The sequence below is a fragment of the Pongo abelii genome, chromosome 6 (assembly GCF_028885655.2).
Source record: "Pongo abelii isolate AG06213 chromosome 6, NHGRI_mPonAbe1-v2.0_pri, whole genome shotgun sequence".
NCBI lineage: Eukaryota > Metazoa > Chordata > Mammalia > Primates > Hominidae > Pongo > Pongo abelii.
In genome coordinates this window covers 39,358,090-39,374,397 of record NC_071991.2, presented here as the reverse complement: position 1 = coordinate 39,374,397, position 16,308 = coordinate 39,358,090, and the positions used below count along the sequence as shown (strand labels likewise).

Below are 16,308 nucleotides of genomic sequence, written 5' to 3'. Positions count from 1 at the left end.
TTGTAATGTCTCTCTCTATCCCTGGTAAATTTTTTTGCTCTGATATCTACTTTTTCTGTTATCACTACAGCCACTCCTACTTTCTTTAGATTAAAGTTTGCATGGTGTATAATTTCTATTCTATTAATTTCAGCCTAAATATATTGCTATATTTGAAGTGAGTTTCTTTAAACAGCATATATTTGGATGATATTTGTTAAATCATTTATTACAGCCTCTTTTAATTGGTATATTTAGAATATCTCCACTTAATGCAGTTATTGGTATGTTATTGATAAGTCTGCTATTTAACTTATTTTTTGTTTTTCTGTTTGTTCCTTCTCTTTTTATTTCTCTGTTTTTTTTCCTATGTTGCTATGGTTTATGTGAGCAATTTTTAGAATTCCATTTTGATTTATATATAGTATATCTTGTTGCATACAATTTTTTGTAGTTTATCTAGATATATATTATTTTTACATAACATTACAGCCTACTGATGTTAACATTTTAACAAGTTTAGTGTAGAAACCTTACCTCTCTTTCAGTCCCTTTATCCTTCCCCATTTATAACATAAATGTCATAAATATTTCCTCTATATATATCAGACAAATTTATAATCTTTGGGTCAACCAGAAAACATGTAGAAAATTCAAGAGAAGAAGGAAAGTATATTGCATTTACCCACATTTTTATCCTTTCTGTTGTTATTTGTCTTCATGATGTTCCAACATTCCTTCTTTTACTATTTTCTTTTTTGTTTCAAGAATTTCTTTTTGCTATTCTTTAGGTTGATTATAAAGTCTTTCAACTTCCCTTTATCTAAAAATATTATAATTTCTTTTTCATTTCTGAAGTATAATTTTGCTAGATGTTGAATTCTGGGTTGACAGTTCTTGAGCACTTGACGAATGTTTTCCCACTTTTTTCTGGCTTCCATGGTTTCTGAAGAAATGATGCTATCATTCTAGTTACTTTTTTTCTTCACCAAAAAATCAGATATCAGTTTTCTCATGCTGCTTTCAAGAATTTTCCTTTGTCTTTTGTTCTTGGAAGTTTGATTGTGGTGTGTGTTGGCATCTGTTTCTTTGAGTTTGCCCTGTTTGAGATTTGCTCACTTACTTCAATCTGTAGGTTTATATCTTTTGCCAAACTTGAGACATTTTCTGTTATTATTTCTTCTAATATTTGTTCAGTCTTACACCCTTTTTCTTCCTTCTGGGACTCTGATGACATGAATGAATGTTAAATCTTCCATTTTAGTTCCACAGTTCCAAAGGCTCTGTTTTTTTTTTTTAAGTCTGTTTTCTTTTCCTTGTTCAGATTGGATAATTTCTGTGACTCTGTCTTCTAGGTCAGGAATTCTTTACTGTGTGCACTTCAGTCTGCAGTTCAGCTCATCCATTAGGTTTTAAAGTTTGATTATTGTATTTTTCAGGTCTGTAATTTTTATCTGTTCTTTCTTATACTTTCCTTTTTTCTGAGACTTTCTGTAATTTGTTTCAGGTGTGTTCGTAATTACTTATTGAAGCATTTTTATAATGACTGCTTTAAAATTCTTGTCAGATAATTTTAACAACTCTATCATCTTGAAGTTAGTATCTGTTGATTATCTTTCTCAAGCTGACATTTTTAAGGCTTGATATTATGAGTGGTTTCTTTTTTTTTATGTCCTAGACATTTGGGTATTATGTTGTGATACTCTGGATCCTACTGAAATTTTTTGTTTTAGCAAGTCTCTTCAGACTTTACAGCATTGGGGCAGTGTGGGTGGAATTCCAGGTTTCCCACTCATCCTCCATGACAGCCTGGCATTTGGCACCAAGGTGACACCTGGCACCTTATTACTGTTGAGTAGATATGGACATTCAGATTCCTTGTTCAGCGTCCACTGACAATGCAAGTGGGAGCTCATTACCACTCAGTGGAGATGAGCATCTCCACTCCGTATTCAGGTTTTTCTGGCACTATGTCAGTGGGGCCTTGGGTGTGCCTCCTCACAGCCTAATAAAGATCAAAGTCGAGGCTCCCCACATGGTCTTTGCTGGCCTGGGTGGAGCTGGGGCCACAATTTTTTTTTTTTTTTATGGTCTTTGGCTACAATAGGGTGGTTATTGTCTAAAAGTTTTCTGTTTTGCTAGGTTGCCCCATTTTTTTTTCTTTTGGCTAGAAACAACAGGCTTTTTTGGGGGGGGCTTTAAAAAAGTTGATCTGTATCCAATGGCATTTTTTGGCTGCCGGCTTCTCTTGTTTCTAGTCTGGGATAAATAAGGCAGAAAGAAACCTCAAGGGACACCACCCCTCCCACACTGTTTTCCTTTGAGTTGCAAGGTCCCTGCCATCACCCTTTTCTTTCCACCTTTCACAGTCTGTGTGCTTATTTTACATGTATTGTCAGTGTTTTTATCATTCAGTAGGAATAAAAACAAGTGCGTTCATTTCATCTTTTCTGGAACCACATGGCTAGCCTCTTTTAATATTCTTATTTTCTTCTCAAGTATATTAAGTACCAGAGGTTCTGTTTATGAAGCACTGATAGTGAGCTCATGGCAAGTGGTTTTAAATTAGACTCTGTTTTCCTTTTGGCAAATGGGTGCTTTCTTGTATCCCTCATGTGACATATGGAAGCTGTGGAGGAAAGGCTCACTCGCTGTTCCCATCAGCCCTGGCCAGAGTGAGAGATTGGTGAAGCCACTCCTTTTGCCACCATTTCTCTCTCTTAGAAGGAGGGGGTTGGACTCCTGCTCTTGTAACTCTGGGGAATCTCTTTCTGCATGTGTTGGGGTTTTATGAGTTTAGGAACCTGCTCTTACTGGGTGCTGTTCCCCCCACTGCACACGTGTTTAATCACCTAATCCTTGCTGCCATGCCATCACTCAGGGGCCATAAAACCCCCATTACAGGTGTGGGAACACCAACACTAGCTGCTGAGATGACTCACCTGCCATCTCACCACCAGCAGGGCAGAGTCATGATTATTAAATGTCAGATTCCCAAACCCGACCCCACCCTGCAGCGGATCTGGCTGGAGGGAGAGTATAGGTGCTTTTCTTCAGTAAGTGGAGAATTTAATGATATTCCTTTATTTCCATGATGGCTGCAGCGGAGGGCATTAAGAACAGCCTCAGAAAAACTCAGAAACCGCTCATCTTTTTCTACCAACGTTGTCTACACCACCCCGGGCACTCGCGTCAACAGGTACATCAGCCGCCTCTTAGAAGCCCGCCAGACAGAGCTGGAGATGGCAGACCTGAACTTCTTTACCCTGAAGTACAAACATGTCGAACGGGAGCAAAAGGTAAGCAACTCTGGTTTTCGGCTTCCCTGGTGCTGCTTGCAAAGGTGCTGCCTGGCTGGAGGAAGCCCTCAGCCCTGACGGATTGACTTCTTTCTTACACAGTACCACCAGCTTCAGGACGAGTATTTCACCAGCGCCGTTGTCCTCACCCTCATCCTGGCTGCCTTATTTGGCCTTGTCTACCTTCTAATATTCCCACAGTGAGTATTTCTATCAACGAGGTGAGGAACTCACCAAGAAGTCCCGGTTTCTGGGGTTCGTGATTGTGTTTCTGTTGTATGCTCAAGCTTCGTCTCCCACAGTTACTGTCTCAATGTGCCCAACATGGCTGACATTAGCCAGCCATCATTTCCTCATTTTCTCAAGTCAGTAGTGTAACAAGCCTTGATGGTATATGGCATGGGACTGGTCACTTTCCATTTTAAATTTTGAATTTACTTAATTCTAAGACACCATACGTTTTCATGTTTTTTCATCCATGCAACATGCACCATTGCTGTCATAATAGCTTTTGGCTGGGTGTAGTGGCTCATGCCTGTAACCCCAGCACTTTGGGAGGCTGAAGCAGGAGGATTATTTGAGGCCAGTAGTTCAAGACCAGCCTGAGCAATATAGCAACACTCTATCTACAAAAAAAAAAAAAAAAAATTAGCCAGGCATGGCAGCACTTGCCTGTAGTCCCAGCTACTCAGGAAGCTGAGGCAGGAGGATCCCTTGAGCTCAGGAGTCTAAGCTGCAGTGGGCTATGATCTCGCCACTACACTCCAGCCTGGATGACATAGTGAGACCTTGTCTCTAAAAATAATAATAATAATAATAACAATAACTTTTGAGAAGAAACTGCACTTAATGAGCTCATTGGCTTCTAGATCTATGACATTTTCAAAAACTTAAAATACCTCTTAAAAGGAAGAAAAACAATAATTTAAATAACATTTAAACATCATATAAGTCAATGTGAGTTTGGCAGCTTTTATTTTTTATTTTTTTGCAAGAAAGACACCACTGAGTCTGCACTTGCCACTTTACTTTCAGGTGTACTCATTTCTTAATAAAACCTACCTATGGGAATACTACCTCCTCTGAGTTTGAAAGCACATGGAGGCCACCCCACACCTGCGGAGGAGGAGGGCGCTCAGCCCTGGGTGCTCTGCATCCTGCCCAGCCCACAGACACTGAACACAGCAGCGTGCCTCATGGGCTTATTTGGGATTTCAGCGTTTTCTAAAAATGTCCTTCCCAGACAAAGCCCAGCTAGAGAATAGTTCAGCAAAGTCTGGGAAACTCCTGTCTTTCCATCATGAGGAAAACGGCTTCCAGAAAAGTTCTGTGATTCTTAGCCTAAGCTAGATCTCTGCGGTGGGGGTAGGAGAAGTGGGAGGTAGACTCAGGAGGGGCCCCCTTCTCACTCAGGAACCCTAGATGCCCTCCCCTAAAAAATAGAACCAGCCATGTCAGTCCCCAAAGACCTGAGTGGCAGGCATCCAGGTTAACGACGCTGCTTCCTCCTGAGAGCACAGGGGATGTGGAGGGAGGGGCCAGTTCTCAGCCATCTCTTGGGTCCGCCTCTCCTGATCCCCACCTATCAGTGACTCTCATGTTTTCTGTCCCCTAGGAGTGTGGCCGTCCTGCTCCTGCTAGTATTCTGCATCTGCTTCCTGGTGGCCTGTGTCCTGTACCTGCACATCACCCGGGTCCAGGTATGTGGGTAGCCTGTGTCCTGTACTTGCATATCACCTGGTTCATGTATGTGGGTGGCCTGTATCCTGCACCTGCATATCACCTGGTCCAGGTATGAGGGTGGCCTGTGTCCTATACCTGCATATCACCTTGTCCAGGTATGTGGGTGGCCTGTGTCCTATACCTGCATATCACCTTGTTCAGGTATGTGGGTGGCCTGTGTCCTGTACCTGCACATCACCTGGGTCCATGTATGTGGGTGGACTCTGCCTGCCCTCTGGGTGGGATAGGGTGGGATTGGGGAGGCAGTTCTGTTCCCTCCCCCGCCTAGACAGGAAGAAAGAGTCTGCTCACATAGCAGGTGCTCATGAAGACCCAGTTCTGCACTGGGCACATGCACTCCTTTGGGAGTGTGCCTGATGGGCACAATAGACTGGCAATTGATATTGATTAAACAAATGAGCACAAGATACTGATCCTGTTCTCTTGGAATGGAGAGTCTAGCAGCAGGACAGAAGAGAGATGTTTATTCTGTGTTTATGTCGCAGACTTTGGAGAGGGGTGACATTTTCCAGGTACATTGTGCTATCTGGGCCCTGATGCCTCATCTGCTTTGCTCTGTGGGCTTTTGCAGGAAAGGCCTGAGCTTTGCGGCCTTGTACTATCTGTGGCTCACTTGGGAGGACTGTATAGTTCCTAGTCCTGCATTCCTTCGTCACATTCTCCACCTTCATTTCTAAACGACTTGTTTCCCTCAGCCGACCCCAGGATGTCACTTCTGGCAGACCCAGTGTTATATTTGCATAATTATTGAAAACAGCAACTTTTTGAAAAGATTAAATCTAGTTTCATTCATTTAACTTTGTCATTATTCATAGGTAATATCTTGAGTTTTTAAATTTAAAAAATGCTAACTATTAAAACTTCGTTCCTATTTCTTTGACTCGTATAGATTGAGTGACATTTGGTTTGACAAATTTTAGAATTTACCACTTCAAGTAAAACTGCTGTTTTTCATATAATTTCAAGTGAAAGCAGGACAGATGGATGATAGTTTTTAAAGTCTATTCCTTTGTCCTCAGTGGTGGGAACCAGTGTGCCCACCCAATGGTGTATAAATAGCATTAGACATGCAGAAAGTGTGAAAAGCCACTGGGCAAGAAGAGCGACGACAAAGCGGAAGCCAAGGAATGCACCAGCGTGGAAAGCTTTGCCCAGAGGTCCTGGCCCAGGAATACTGATTCTTGTGAGTGGACGTACACTGCTTTCTGTGACTCCACGAAAGCCTCCCAAGCCAGGTGGTGAGACGGGCCAGCCCCTTTCCCACATGTGAGGAAAGTGGGCTCAGGCAGGCTAAGGGATGTGCTCATGAAACCAGGAAGCAAAATCTGCACCCAATCTGTCCATAAAAATAATATTCAAATTTAGAAACCTCTTGGTTCTAAAAAACACATGATCTGTGGGATTGGGGCGCTGAGACGTCTGCCCAGAATCACCCCTCTTTTGTTAATAAGGGAGCTGCCCTCATGGCTGGGAACTTTGGCCAGAATAACTCCAGGTGCTGACATTAAAAGAGGCTAGCCTGCAGTTATCCCATGAAGCTTCTTCTGGATTCCAGTGTTTTGTTCTCTTGGTGGACTCTGCCCTGGATGCCACTAGCTCCTTTCCTTCTGAATATTCACTCTCCCTTCTCACCCTCTTCTGTGAGCAAGCATAGAACGTTTTTTTCTAAGTATGTGGTTTGGAGGTGCCAGGCTCGAAAAGCAGTGGGGGTCCAGCTTTCCTGGGAGCACCGTCAGTGGTGCTTGCGGCTGATGTGGAGGAAGCAGAGTGGAGACTGAGTGCCCAGACTTCTCAGCTAGGACAGGAGAGGGGATTCAGCTCACAGCCAGTGTGTACTGGGTCAGGGTTTGATTGAATCACAAGTATTTAGGCTCCTGTTCGCAGGCTCTGCACCGGGCTCTGAGCATCCCTTCTGACCCTGGGCCAGGGAAGAGGCCTGTGCAAATGGCTGTGGGGATGGAGGTGAGGGAAGTTTGCAGGAAGCCAGCCCAGCAGAAGGCCATTGTGGCCTGAGTGGATGCGGTGGGTCATGCAGACAGAGTTAGTTCCAGAACACATCCCTGAGAAGGCCGGGTAGAAATGTTTCCCTCCCCGACATTGACAGTGTCCAGAGCCAGGGTGCCCAGGGCAGTGTGGCAGTTCCATGGCCCCTTGGGACCTTCACCCCTATCTGGTTTCCCCATCCCCATCCCTCGGGGGTGTGCCAACTCCAGGCTTGGGCTCCAGTTCTCTGGGCCTCAGGGTTGCCCTCTGTGAAATGGCGGTGATGATGGCCCCCACCTCATTGGCTTGACATGAGGATTCAGTGAGCTCATTTTTACAAAGTCTGTGGAGCAGAGCCTGGCACAGCACACGCTCAGTTGGAGTGTTCTGAAGTCAGATGAGACAGAGAAGGCTGAATGGGGGTGGGGCAGTGGGTGTAGCTCATCTTGGGAATCAGGGTGGGGAGGTGCCTAATCCTGTCCGTCTTGATCATCTGCAGAGGGCGGCAGAGCTGTCCCGAGGGTCCTGCTGAGGGTTGAAAAGGAAAGTCTGGGGCAGGATGTGGACTTTTTCTGTCCGGGTTGCTGGCTGAGGTTTGCATGGCTAGGCCTGGAGAATATCAGGAGCGGGCAGAGGAGAGGAGGAAGCCCAGGAGGTGTGCACTGGCTGGACCCCGGGATGCTGCAGGTGGGGCAGGCCGAGGTCAAGGCGTCAGGCACATTCAGAGGCTCTTGGCTGGACCCTGGGGATGTGGGCACGATGTGGTCCACAAGGTGGCTGGGTGTGCCTTGGATAAGCTGCTTCTGCTCCTCTCACCCTAGCCTGGTGCTCACAGACCTGCATTTCAGCCCTGTTTTCCCCATCCTCCTTCTCGCCTTCCTAGGGCTCGAAGGGAGGCGGATGGGACAGGCTCAGGAGGGTGTTGGGCCCACCCAGGCTGGCTAGGGTAGAGGCCACATCCCATCATAGGTCCCCAAGCCAAGGTGTGGAAGGTGGGAGGTGGTGGAAGGAAGATTTGCACCAGTTATGATACTCGAGTTAAACTAGGTGGCTTTGAAGAAAAGAGAAAACCTTGGCAGAGATCCTTAAGGTAGGGGGAAGGGAGCCTCGCCACACAGAGGGGAGTGTAGCACCACCAGAGACAGCCCGAGGGCTTCATTCTAGCCCCTGTGAGTGCAGACGGTCAGGAAATGGTGCCTGCTTTTTCTCCCTCTCATCCTCAGGTGACATCTCCCGAAGTGCCACAATGGCCACTTTGTTCATGAGCCCATTGGGGTGACAGGAGTGGCTGAGGAAATAGAATGACTGGTGTCCACAGTAGGGGTCGTCCTATCCACTGGATTCTGATTCTCCCCTGCTCAGGTCACCCTTTGGTGAACATTCATATGGGACACAGTATCTTAACATTTTTCACCCACTTGGAGAGGTTTATCTACATACTTTTCCCCCAGACCCCCCTGTCACTAATTTTCCAACCATGTCTTTCCCAACTCCCTGAACATCCAGCCAAACCATTGTCCACAGCTCATGAATCAGTATATGACTACATCTCACCATTTGTCCTTGGAAACAAAGTGCCCACCCAGGGAAACTGCCCAAAGTTCTGCCCACTGGGAGGATTTCCCTTCACCATTGTCCCTCAGGGCTGTGTCACATAGGCTGAAGTGCTGCACCTGCCCACAAGGCCTGAGCTTCTGTTACTCCATCACCTAATCAGAGGGAGCTCCCCATGAGGCCATAGGTACAGGCTGGGAGAGAGAAGGCAGGGTAGCAGGACTGGGGACAATGTCATTGGGGCCACTTTGTCATGTCACTTACTTGTGTCTTAAGGGTCTGCTCGGAGCTGATCGTATATATTAGCACTTTAATTTGATGATGGAGGGCTGCTGTTCACACCCAGCTTTATGGCTTGGTGGGTCAGGTAACACCCAGTTCATGATGGGCAGCTCAGGTCATACGGTAACTTGGCCCACGGGTAAGGGTTCAGGCTCTACTCAGGCCCAGCAGCAGGCCAAGAGCCTTTCTCAAAAGATTAGTTACCTGCAAAAGATGGCAGGATCTTGCTCTAAAATCCTGTTCCCAGGCCTGTGGTATGGCTCCTGCATGGAGGCCTGCCAGTGGCTCTGGTGGCCTCCCTTAGCACACTGAGCTCACGCAAGGTGGAAGCGGGGAAAGCAGATGATGGGAGGCTGCAGTGGGGATCAAGGACTTGCACCTGCGTCTTGCCCAGAGGCCAAGTTGGGACTGGGAGGGAAGCGCAGTGATCCACGGTCAGTAAAGTGTTTGAGCCTCACACTGCTGCAGAGCAGCAGTTCTGAGATCAGCAGAGACCACTGGGTTGGTGAAATACCCAATGGTCTCTTGGGACTTGGGAACCTAGCACTGGATCCTAGATCCATAACCCACCCAGTGGGTGAGCTGGGACACGCTGCCCTGTCCTTGTCCATAGAAGAAGTGATACTGGACTGGGTGGATTTGTGCCACCTTTTTCTGAACTGTAGAGCGGAGTTAGTAATGATCTGACCTCACGTGGGGGTTAAAGGAATAACCGTGTAGCCCACGAAGGGCACCCCGACTAGTCAGGGACTCTAGCAGGGTGAGTTGTTTTCTGTAAGGTCCCTGTGTATTAATTTTAGTTTATATTTATACTTTCAGAAGTGTTAAGTGTAAAAAGGACTTCTTACTTTTATCCATGAAATCACTTTTTGAAGATTTCAAAATGTCTGTATAATACATAGATTTAAAATAAAATTTCTAATAACTTAAGAACTCTATAAAACCTACGTGAACAAAATAATAAAATCTATTTAGAGCATTTCAAAGAAGACACAAATGAATGGAAATTTGTACCATTTCTGAAATGGAAGAATTCAATATAATGAAAATACCAAGTTAATCTATCCAGTTAACTTCAGTGCCAATCAAAGTTACAATGCGGGTGGAAGGAAGGGAAGTATTATTCTTTGTAATTTAAAGACTTCAGATTTCTTTTTTTAACTTTGGCAAGCTTTTCACCTGGGAGAATAAACAAATGAAAAAAGCCAAGAGACATGTGAGGAAGGTGAATAACGGGTGTGGACCTAGCAGCTTGCAGGTCATCTGCACATTCCACTATAGGAAGTATTAACTGTGCACGTGAATCGCCTTGGTAATCAGAGGGTATTTCCTAAATTAACATTTCTTATTCAGTGTTTTCCAGGGTGCCTGACGATTCAGATTCGCGAGGGTATTTTCTAAATTAACATTTCTTATTCAGTGTTTTCCAGGGTGCCTGACGATTCAGATTCGCACTGTCCTGTGTATTTTCATAGTGGTCTTAATCTACTCAGTAGCCCAAGGTTGCGTGGTGAGCATCTCCAGCTTGCGGCATGCCCTGGGGCGGGAGAGGGCATGGCGTGGAGGACCAGCCCAGAAGCCAGGACCCAGGGCTGCAGAGACAGGGAGGTCAGCAGAGATGTCAGGAACAGGCATGGGGCCCCAAGAAGCCAGGGAACAAGAGACTTTACTTAGCAGAGGAAAATGCAAACTCTCCCTGGTAAAAGGAGCCTGACTTCTTCATACAGTGCAGAGGACAGAAGCAGGGGTGGAAAAACAGGACAGAGATGGGGCAGCAGTAACAGGATGAAGCTGGGCCAGGAGGAACAGGATGGAGCTGGGGGTTGGAGTGAAAGGATGGAAATGGGCGGGAGTAACAGGATGGAGTTTGTAGTGGGAGTAACAGGATAGAAGTGGGGCAGGACTAACAAGATGGAGCTGGAGGCAGGAGAAACAGGAAGGACAGAGCTGGGGGCAGGAGGAACAGGATGGAGCTGGGGGCATGATTAACAGGACAGAGCTGGGGGCAGGAGGAACAGGACAGAGCTGGGTGCATGATTAACAGGAGAGAGCCGGGGGCAGGAGGAACAGGATGGAGCTGGGGCAGGACAACAGGTTGGAGCTGGGGGCAGGAGTAACAGGTTGGAGCTGCTGGGCTGGGGAGCAGGCAGGGCTGATCCCACCTGGTCCTCCCTGGAGCCTCTTGCCTGCTCTGGCAGCCAGTGGGGAGCCTTGAAGTGCTGTGAGTTGCCATGAGGTCTGTGGCTTGGTGTGTTAGCGCTGGGGGTGGGTCAGAGCAAAACCTTGGGAGACCTGCTTGAAGAGGGACACCTGAGCATGCTTAGGGGCTGCAGGTCTTCACCTGTCCTTCGCTAAGCCCCTGTGACCCCTCCCTTCCCAGGTGGGCTGCCTGCCTTGGTCCTGGAGCTCCAAGCCCAACAGTTCCCTGGTGGTCCTTTCATCTGGGGGCCAGCGCACAGCCCTGCCCACCCTGCCCTGCGAGTCTACTCACCATGCCCTGCTCTGCTGCCTGGTGGGCACCCTCCCGCTAGCCATATTTTTCCGGGTGTCCTCCTTGCCAAAAATGATCCTGCTCTCCGGGCTCACCACGTCCTACATCCTCGTTCTGGAGCTCAGTGGATACACCAGGACTGGGTAAGTGTGTGGCTCCTCGAGAAAAAGGCCTAAGCAGTGGTGCTACTGAATCTGTGTATACAGATATGCACTATAGGCTTCTGAGTCCAGAACTAGTCAAGATGAATTTTATACACAATTTTTAGTTTGGTGGCTGCTTCTCTTCAACCCAAGTTCTAGTAAGGACTCAGATTTCCCTAGGATAAGTGACTCTTGGCCAAGGTCAATCCCAGCAAGCTGTTTTTGGGTGTCACCACCTGAGGGTCACTCTGAATGGTTCTTGGGTTTGGTGGCAGAGTCTTGCCCTGGAAGCTCGGCACTGACTTGGCTTTTCTTCCTCATCTTCCCCCAGGGGTGGTGCCGTCTCCGGGCGCAGCTACGAGCCGATTGTGGCCATCCTGCTCTTCTCCTGTGCGCTGGCCCTGCATGCCAGGCAGGTGGACATCAGGCTGAGGCTGGACTACCTCTGGGCCGCACAGGCAAGACGAGCCCTTTCTGCTTTCTGGGGGTGGGGGATTTGGAGGAGAAAGAAGGCTTCAGCAAGCATCTGATGGGGGCTGCCACAGACACCCACACGCCGTATGGCCCTCGGAGGGCCCTCCTCAGCAGCGTGCAAGCCAGGCATTGTCCGGGGATGGAGGAAACCTATGCTGGGGGTTGCAGGGAGTGGGAGCCATGCCTTGTGAGAAGACAGTTCAGAAAGTTATGGGGTGCATGTGATGGAGATCTGCCTGATGGTCAGAGTGTGGCTCTTTCATGAGGCAGTGAGTCCCCCTTCCCTAACAGCATGTGCAGTGGTGGTGCAGAGGGGCTCAGCCTCTGCAGGGCTGGGCAGTGGCAGCAGGTCTCATCGGGGTCATTGGGAAACACAAGAAAATGCCAGAACTCTCACCACCTGCTCCAAATTGAGTAGGTCAGCAGGTGGGGGCTGTATGTCTATATTTTTACATGTACCCTGGGAAATTCTGACACAAGAGGCATAAACACCCCTCTTTGGGAGACTCCATAGAGTAGCAAACATGTGAACTGGCCTCAGGCACCAAACATCTGGGTACCAGGCTGGAGAGGAGTCATGCTTCTCTGAAGTCTGTAGGTGGCTTTCTGTTTGGATGTGATGCTGGCAATGACTGCCAGATATTCACCTTGAGTTCTTGCTGTGGAGCCACGGCAGAGGCGTACCTGTGTCCACCCCATGGCCAGGGGCCAAGGCAGCGTGTGGGTGCTGGTGTGAGCATCTTCACACCAACTCCATACTCCACAGGCCTCCGGGAGGTGAGGCAGTCAAGCATTTAGGACCAGACTACCTGGGTTCAAATCCCATTTGTGGAATTTGCAAACTGTTTCACCCTGGGAAAATTGCTCCTCCTAGGTTTCCTCCCCTGAAAACTGGGAATGAAAGCTGGTGAATATTAGCTTTAGCAAGAGATAGTCTTCTTATTTTGACACCTTAAGAATAGCTCTTTGCTGTTGGAGCTATTTGATCTCATTCAGTTTTCAGAACAGCACTGTCTAGGAGCTGGAATCACAGACAAGAAAGCAGGGGCCACTAAAGTAACATGCCAGAGTCTGGCAGCCAGAAGGTGGCTGAGCTGGGATCCAGCTGCCATCTGTGTGATCTTTGGGTAGGCTCTGAACCTGTGGAGAGAGCTGTGTCTGGGGCCAGGCAGGACAGGAACATTTTCACTCTGGGCCTACTCTGCAGCCAGGACTGAAGGCAGGTGCAGCCCAGAGTTGGGGCTCAGACACCAGACAGGCACTGCCCAGAGGGTGGCCAGGAGGAAGCGTGGCCAGGACCAGCTGAGGGCTCACTGTGGAAGCAGGACCAGGCTTGCTGCTGGAGTGGGGAAGCCTGTCAATTTTTTGCCCTTGTTCCTGAGGCTGACTGGGCATCAAGCCATGCAGTTAAGTGACTGAAACCCTGGTCAGCAGTAGCAGGGGTGACAAAGGTTGGGCCTCGCATCAGATGGTCCTTGTCCTGAATTCCAGCAGCTCCATGTAGGGTCTGCGTGACTTTAACCAGTGATAGGTCAATCTGTCTTTCTGCTTCAGCAGTAAAATGGGGTGATAACCCTAATCCAGGTGTGCAAGAAGTAACTGAAATTCTCTTCCTGATGTCGTTGGCCACGGGCCTTGACAAAGTAGGTGCTCGGTGAGGCTGAGCAGCCCTTTGTCTGGCAGCCTGTTACTCTGTGATGAGCCATTTTTGGGGGGATCTCTTTCTGGGAGGGAGGGTTAGAGTGGGTTGAAGGGTAGGTGCGAGGAGCATCTGGAGGCAAATTATCACTCATGAAAAAAATGAACACAATTGTGTCCTCTAGTTTTATTCATCTGGAAAAGACAGAAGCAGCTCAGTGGGTTTATGTCAGCATGACAGGGCAGGATGCATATTTAAAGTGATGGAAATTATGTTGTTGATTTGAGTAGGCAAAAGAAAGAACATGTACATACATCACACACACACATTGTCTATATGTGTATCTATATACATGTGCTCACAAATGCTTGGTGAAAAACATGGCTTTTTTTTTCCTTCACTGTATAATAGCTTTATTGAGATATATTTCACATAACACAATTCACTTGTTTAGTGAACAGTGGTTTTCAGTATACTTACAGTCCTGTAACCATTACTATAATCAATATTAGAATATTTTTATCTCCCTCAAGAGAAACCCATCACCATCAGTTAACACTCCCCATTTCTCCTCAACCCCCAAACCCTAGGCAACTACCAGTCTACCCCCATCTGTGGATTTTCCCATTTCATTTATTCTTCAGCCTGTGTATTAAGTTATTGCCTGTTCTGGGCAGAAGACATTCCTGTGTCCTACTAGATGGAGCTCTGAGCTAGCCTTGCAGGTGGGGAAGACCCAGATTCCCGAGGGACTCATGATCTGGCGCTGTCTTCACTGCATACCTGAATTCCAGGTTCTGGAGTGGGCAGGGGTTGCTGAGAACCCTCGCCTTGTGGCCTCTCCTGGGGAAGTGCTGCTGTGTGGTGCGCTCTCTGTCAGCAGGGCTGTCTGGACAGAACAGGCCCTAATTGCTGCTGTGGAGTGGGAGGGGACCCTGGTGGGGGCATAAATACATCTGCATTAAGCTGTTCTTGCACTGCTATAAAGGAATATTGGAGACTGGGTAATTTATAAAGAAAAGAGGTTTAATTGGCTCACAGTTCTACAGGCCGTACCAACAGGCACCAGCATCTGCTTGGCTTCTGGGAAGGCCTCAGGGAGCTTTTACTCATAGCAGAAGGCGAAGCATGAACATATGTGTCACACGGCGAGAACAGGAGCAAGGGGTTGGGGGGAAGGTGCCACACAGTTCAAAATAACCGGATCTTGCGAGAACTCTGACTATCGCGAGAAAGAACAGCACCAAGCCATGAGGGATCCGCCTCCATGACCCATACCTCCCACCAGCCCCCACCTCCAACACTAGGATTACATTTCAGCATGAGATTTGGCGGGGACAGATACCCAAACCATATCAACATCTGAGTCAGACTTATCACCAGAGGAATGCAGGCTGTGGTGGGAAGTGAGTCCTCACACCAGAAGGCCTGACTGCAGCCACAGTGGGTTTGCGAGGAAGCTAAGCCAGGCATACTGGGGAAGAGCCAGTGTTTCTCTGGGCCTTGTGCAATGCTTCAGATTTGGCTATGGAAGGATGAGGGATGGGGTTGAGGGGAAAGGGACGAGGAACATGGCAGAAAGAGGGAGTTCTTCAGCAAAAACCATGAGAGGAGTCAGAGCCCAATTACAGGGGCCAGTGCTCCCTCCAGGCCCCTGTGGGCAGTGGAGCTGCAAAGGGAGGGCGATAGGACCCGATCCCTGTCTCCAAAGGTGGTCTGACAGTGGAGTGTGACACAGAGCCCAGGAGGCAGGTGGGAGCCCTGTGATCCACAGGGGCCCTGAGGAAAGCAACTTGCATGGTCAGGGGCTGGCAGGAGGGCACCTTGGAAGTGGTCGTGTAGAGTCTGGCCACTGTTGGCCATCAAGTGAGGGTGCAGTAGTGGAGGTAGAGTGGGTCTCCAGGGAGCTGTGCATGTATCACAGCCTGGGCTGACAGCGGAGGGCACACTCTAAGGAGGTGAGTTCAGGAGCCCTTATGATGCTTGGACTATTTGAAAGACAGGGGCAGGCGCAGGGCAGCTCCAGGCTGGTGTGGCACCTAGGGCAGCCACAGTGGGAACGGGCCCTAGAACCAGGGAACAGAGAGGGCCGCCTGATAGGATTCACCACCTTCAGCTGAGAGACGCAGCCAGTCCACAGCAACCATGCAAAGAGGAACCGGGAATGCGCTCCTCCCTCGCTACTGGCCCCTGCTCCCGCTCCCCATTGGCCAAACCTGGCCGGAAGTAGGAGGCCCAGGACCCTGTTGGTAGAGTCCTTGGACTGGCCTCCCTGGGACAGAACCAGTGAGGAATGGACTGCAGATACAGCACATACCTGCCCTGGAAGGGAGATCTGGCCAGCTGCAGTTTGCTAAAGCCACACCAGGTAATGGGAAAGGAGCCTCTTTATGATGGGCTGTGTTGCTGAACTTGGTCTTAGTTTGGCTCCGGCTGGCTATCCAGGGTGATCCAGCTGGCTGGTCTGGGAGGATATGTTGACCCAGCGGTCAGCTGGCCTCTCTGGGTTCAGATCTTTTAGTTGCAAAAACGTACTCAGAGCTTGAGAAGAATGGACTTGGGCTGAGCTAGAAAGACTGGAACAGCCCAGGCCCATGAGATCTGGGGTTTCCAGGTTATTTAGTAGGGTGCCTGGTTGGCTCCTCATTCTCAGACAGCAGAGTTGGGCTTTGGCTATGACTCTTCCAGTTGAGGGACACTTCTGGGAAAAACATTTTCTCT

General features: G+C 48.4%; 1 protein-coding gene across 1 annotated transcript in view; it reads left to right on the top strand.

Moving 5' to 3' along the window:
* ADCY1 (adenylate cyclase 1) overlaps positions 1–16,308 on the top strand; it is a 144,956-nt gene that overhangs the window by 101,094 nt on the left and 27,554 nt on the right. Inside the window, exons 9-14 of the mRNA XM_024250323.3 lie at positions 3,084–3,278; positions 3,381–3,478; positions 4,894–4,978; positions 10,261–10,350; positions 11,221–11,474; positions 11,806–11,932. Of these exons, the coding sequence (XP_024106091.1) occupies positions 3,084–3,278; positions 3,381–3,478; positions 4,894–4,978; positions 10,261–10,350; positions 11,221–11,474; positions 11,806–11,932 (849 nt within the window). The remainder of the gene's footprint in view (positions 1–3,083; positions 3,279–3,380; positions 3,479–4,893; positions 4,979–10,260; positions 10,351–11,220; positions 11,475–11,805; positions 11,933–16,308) is intronic.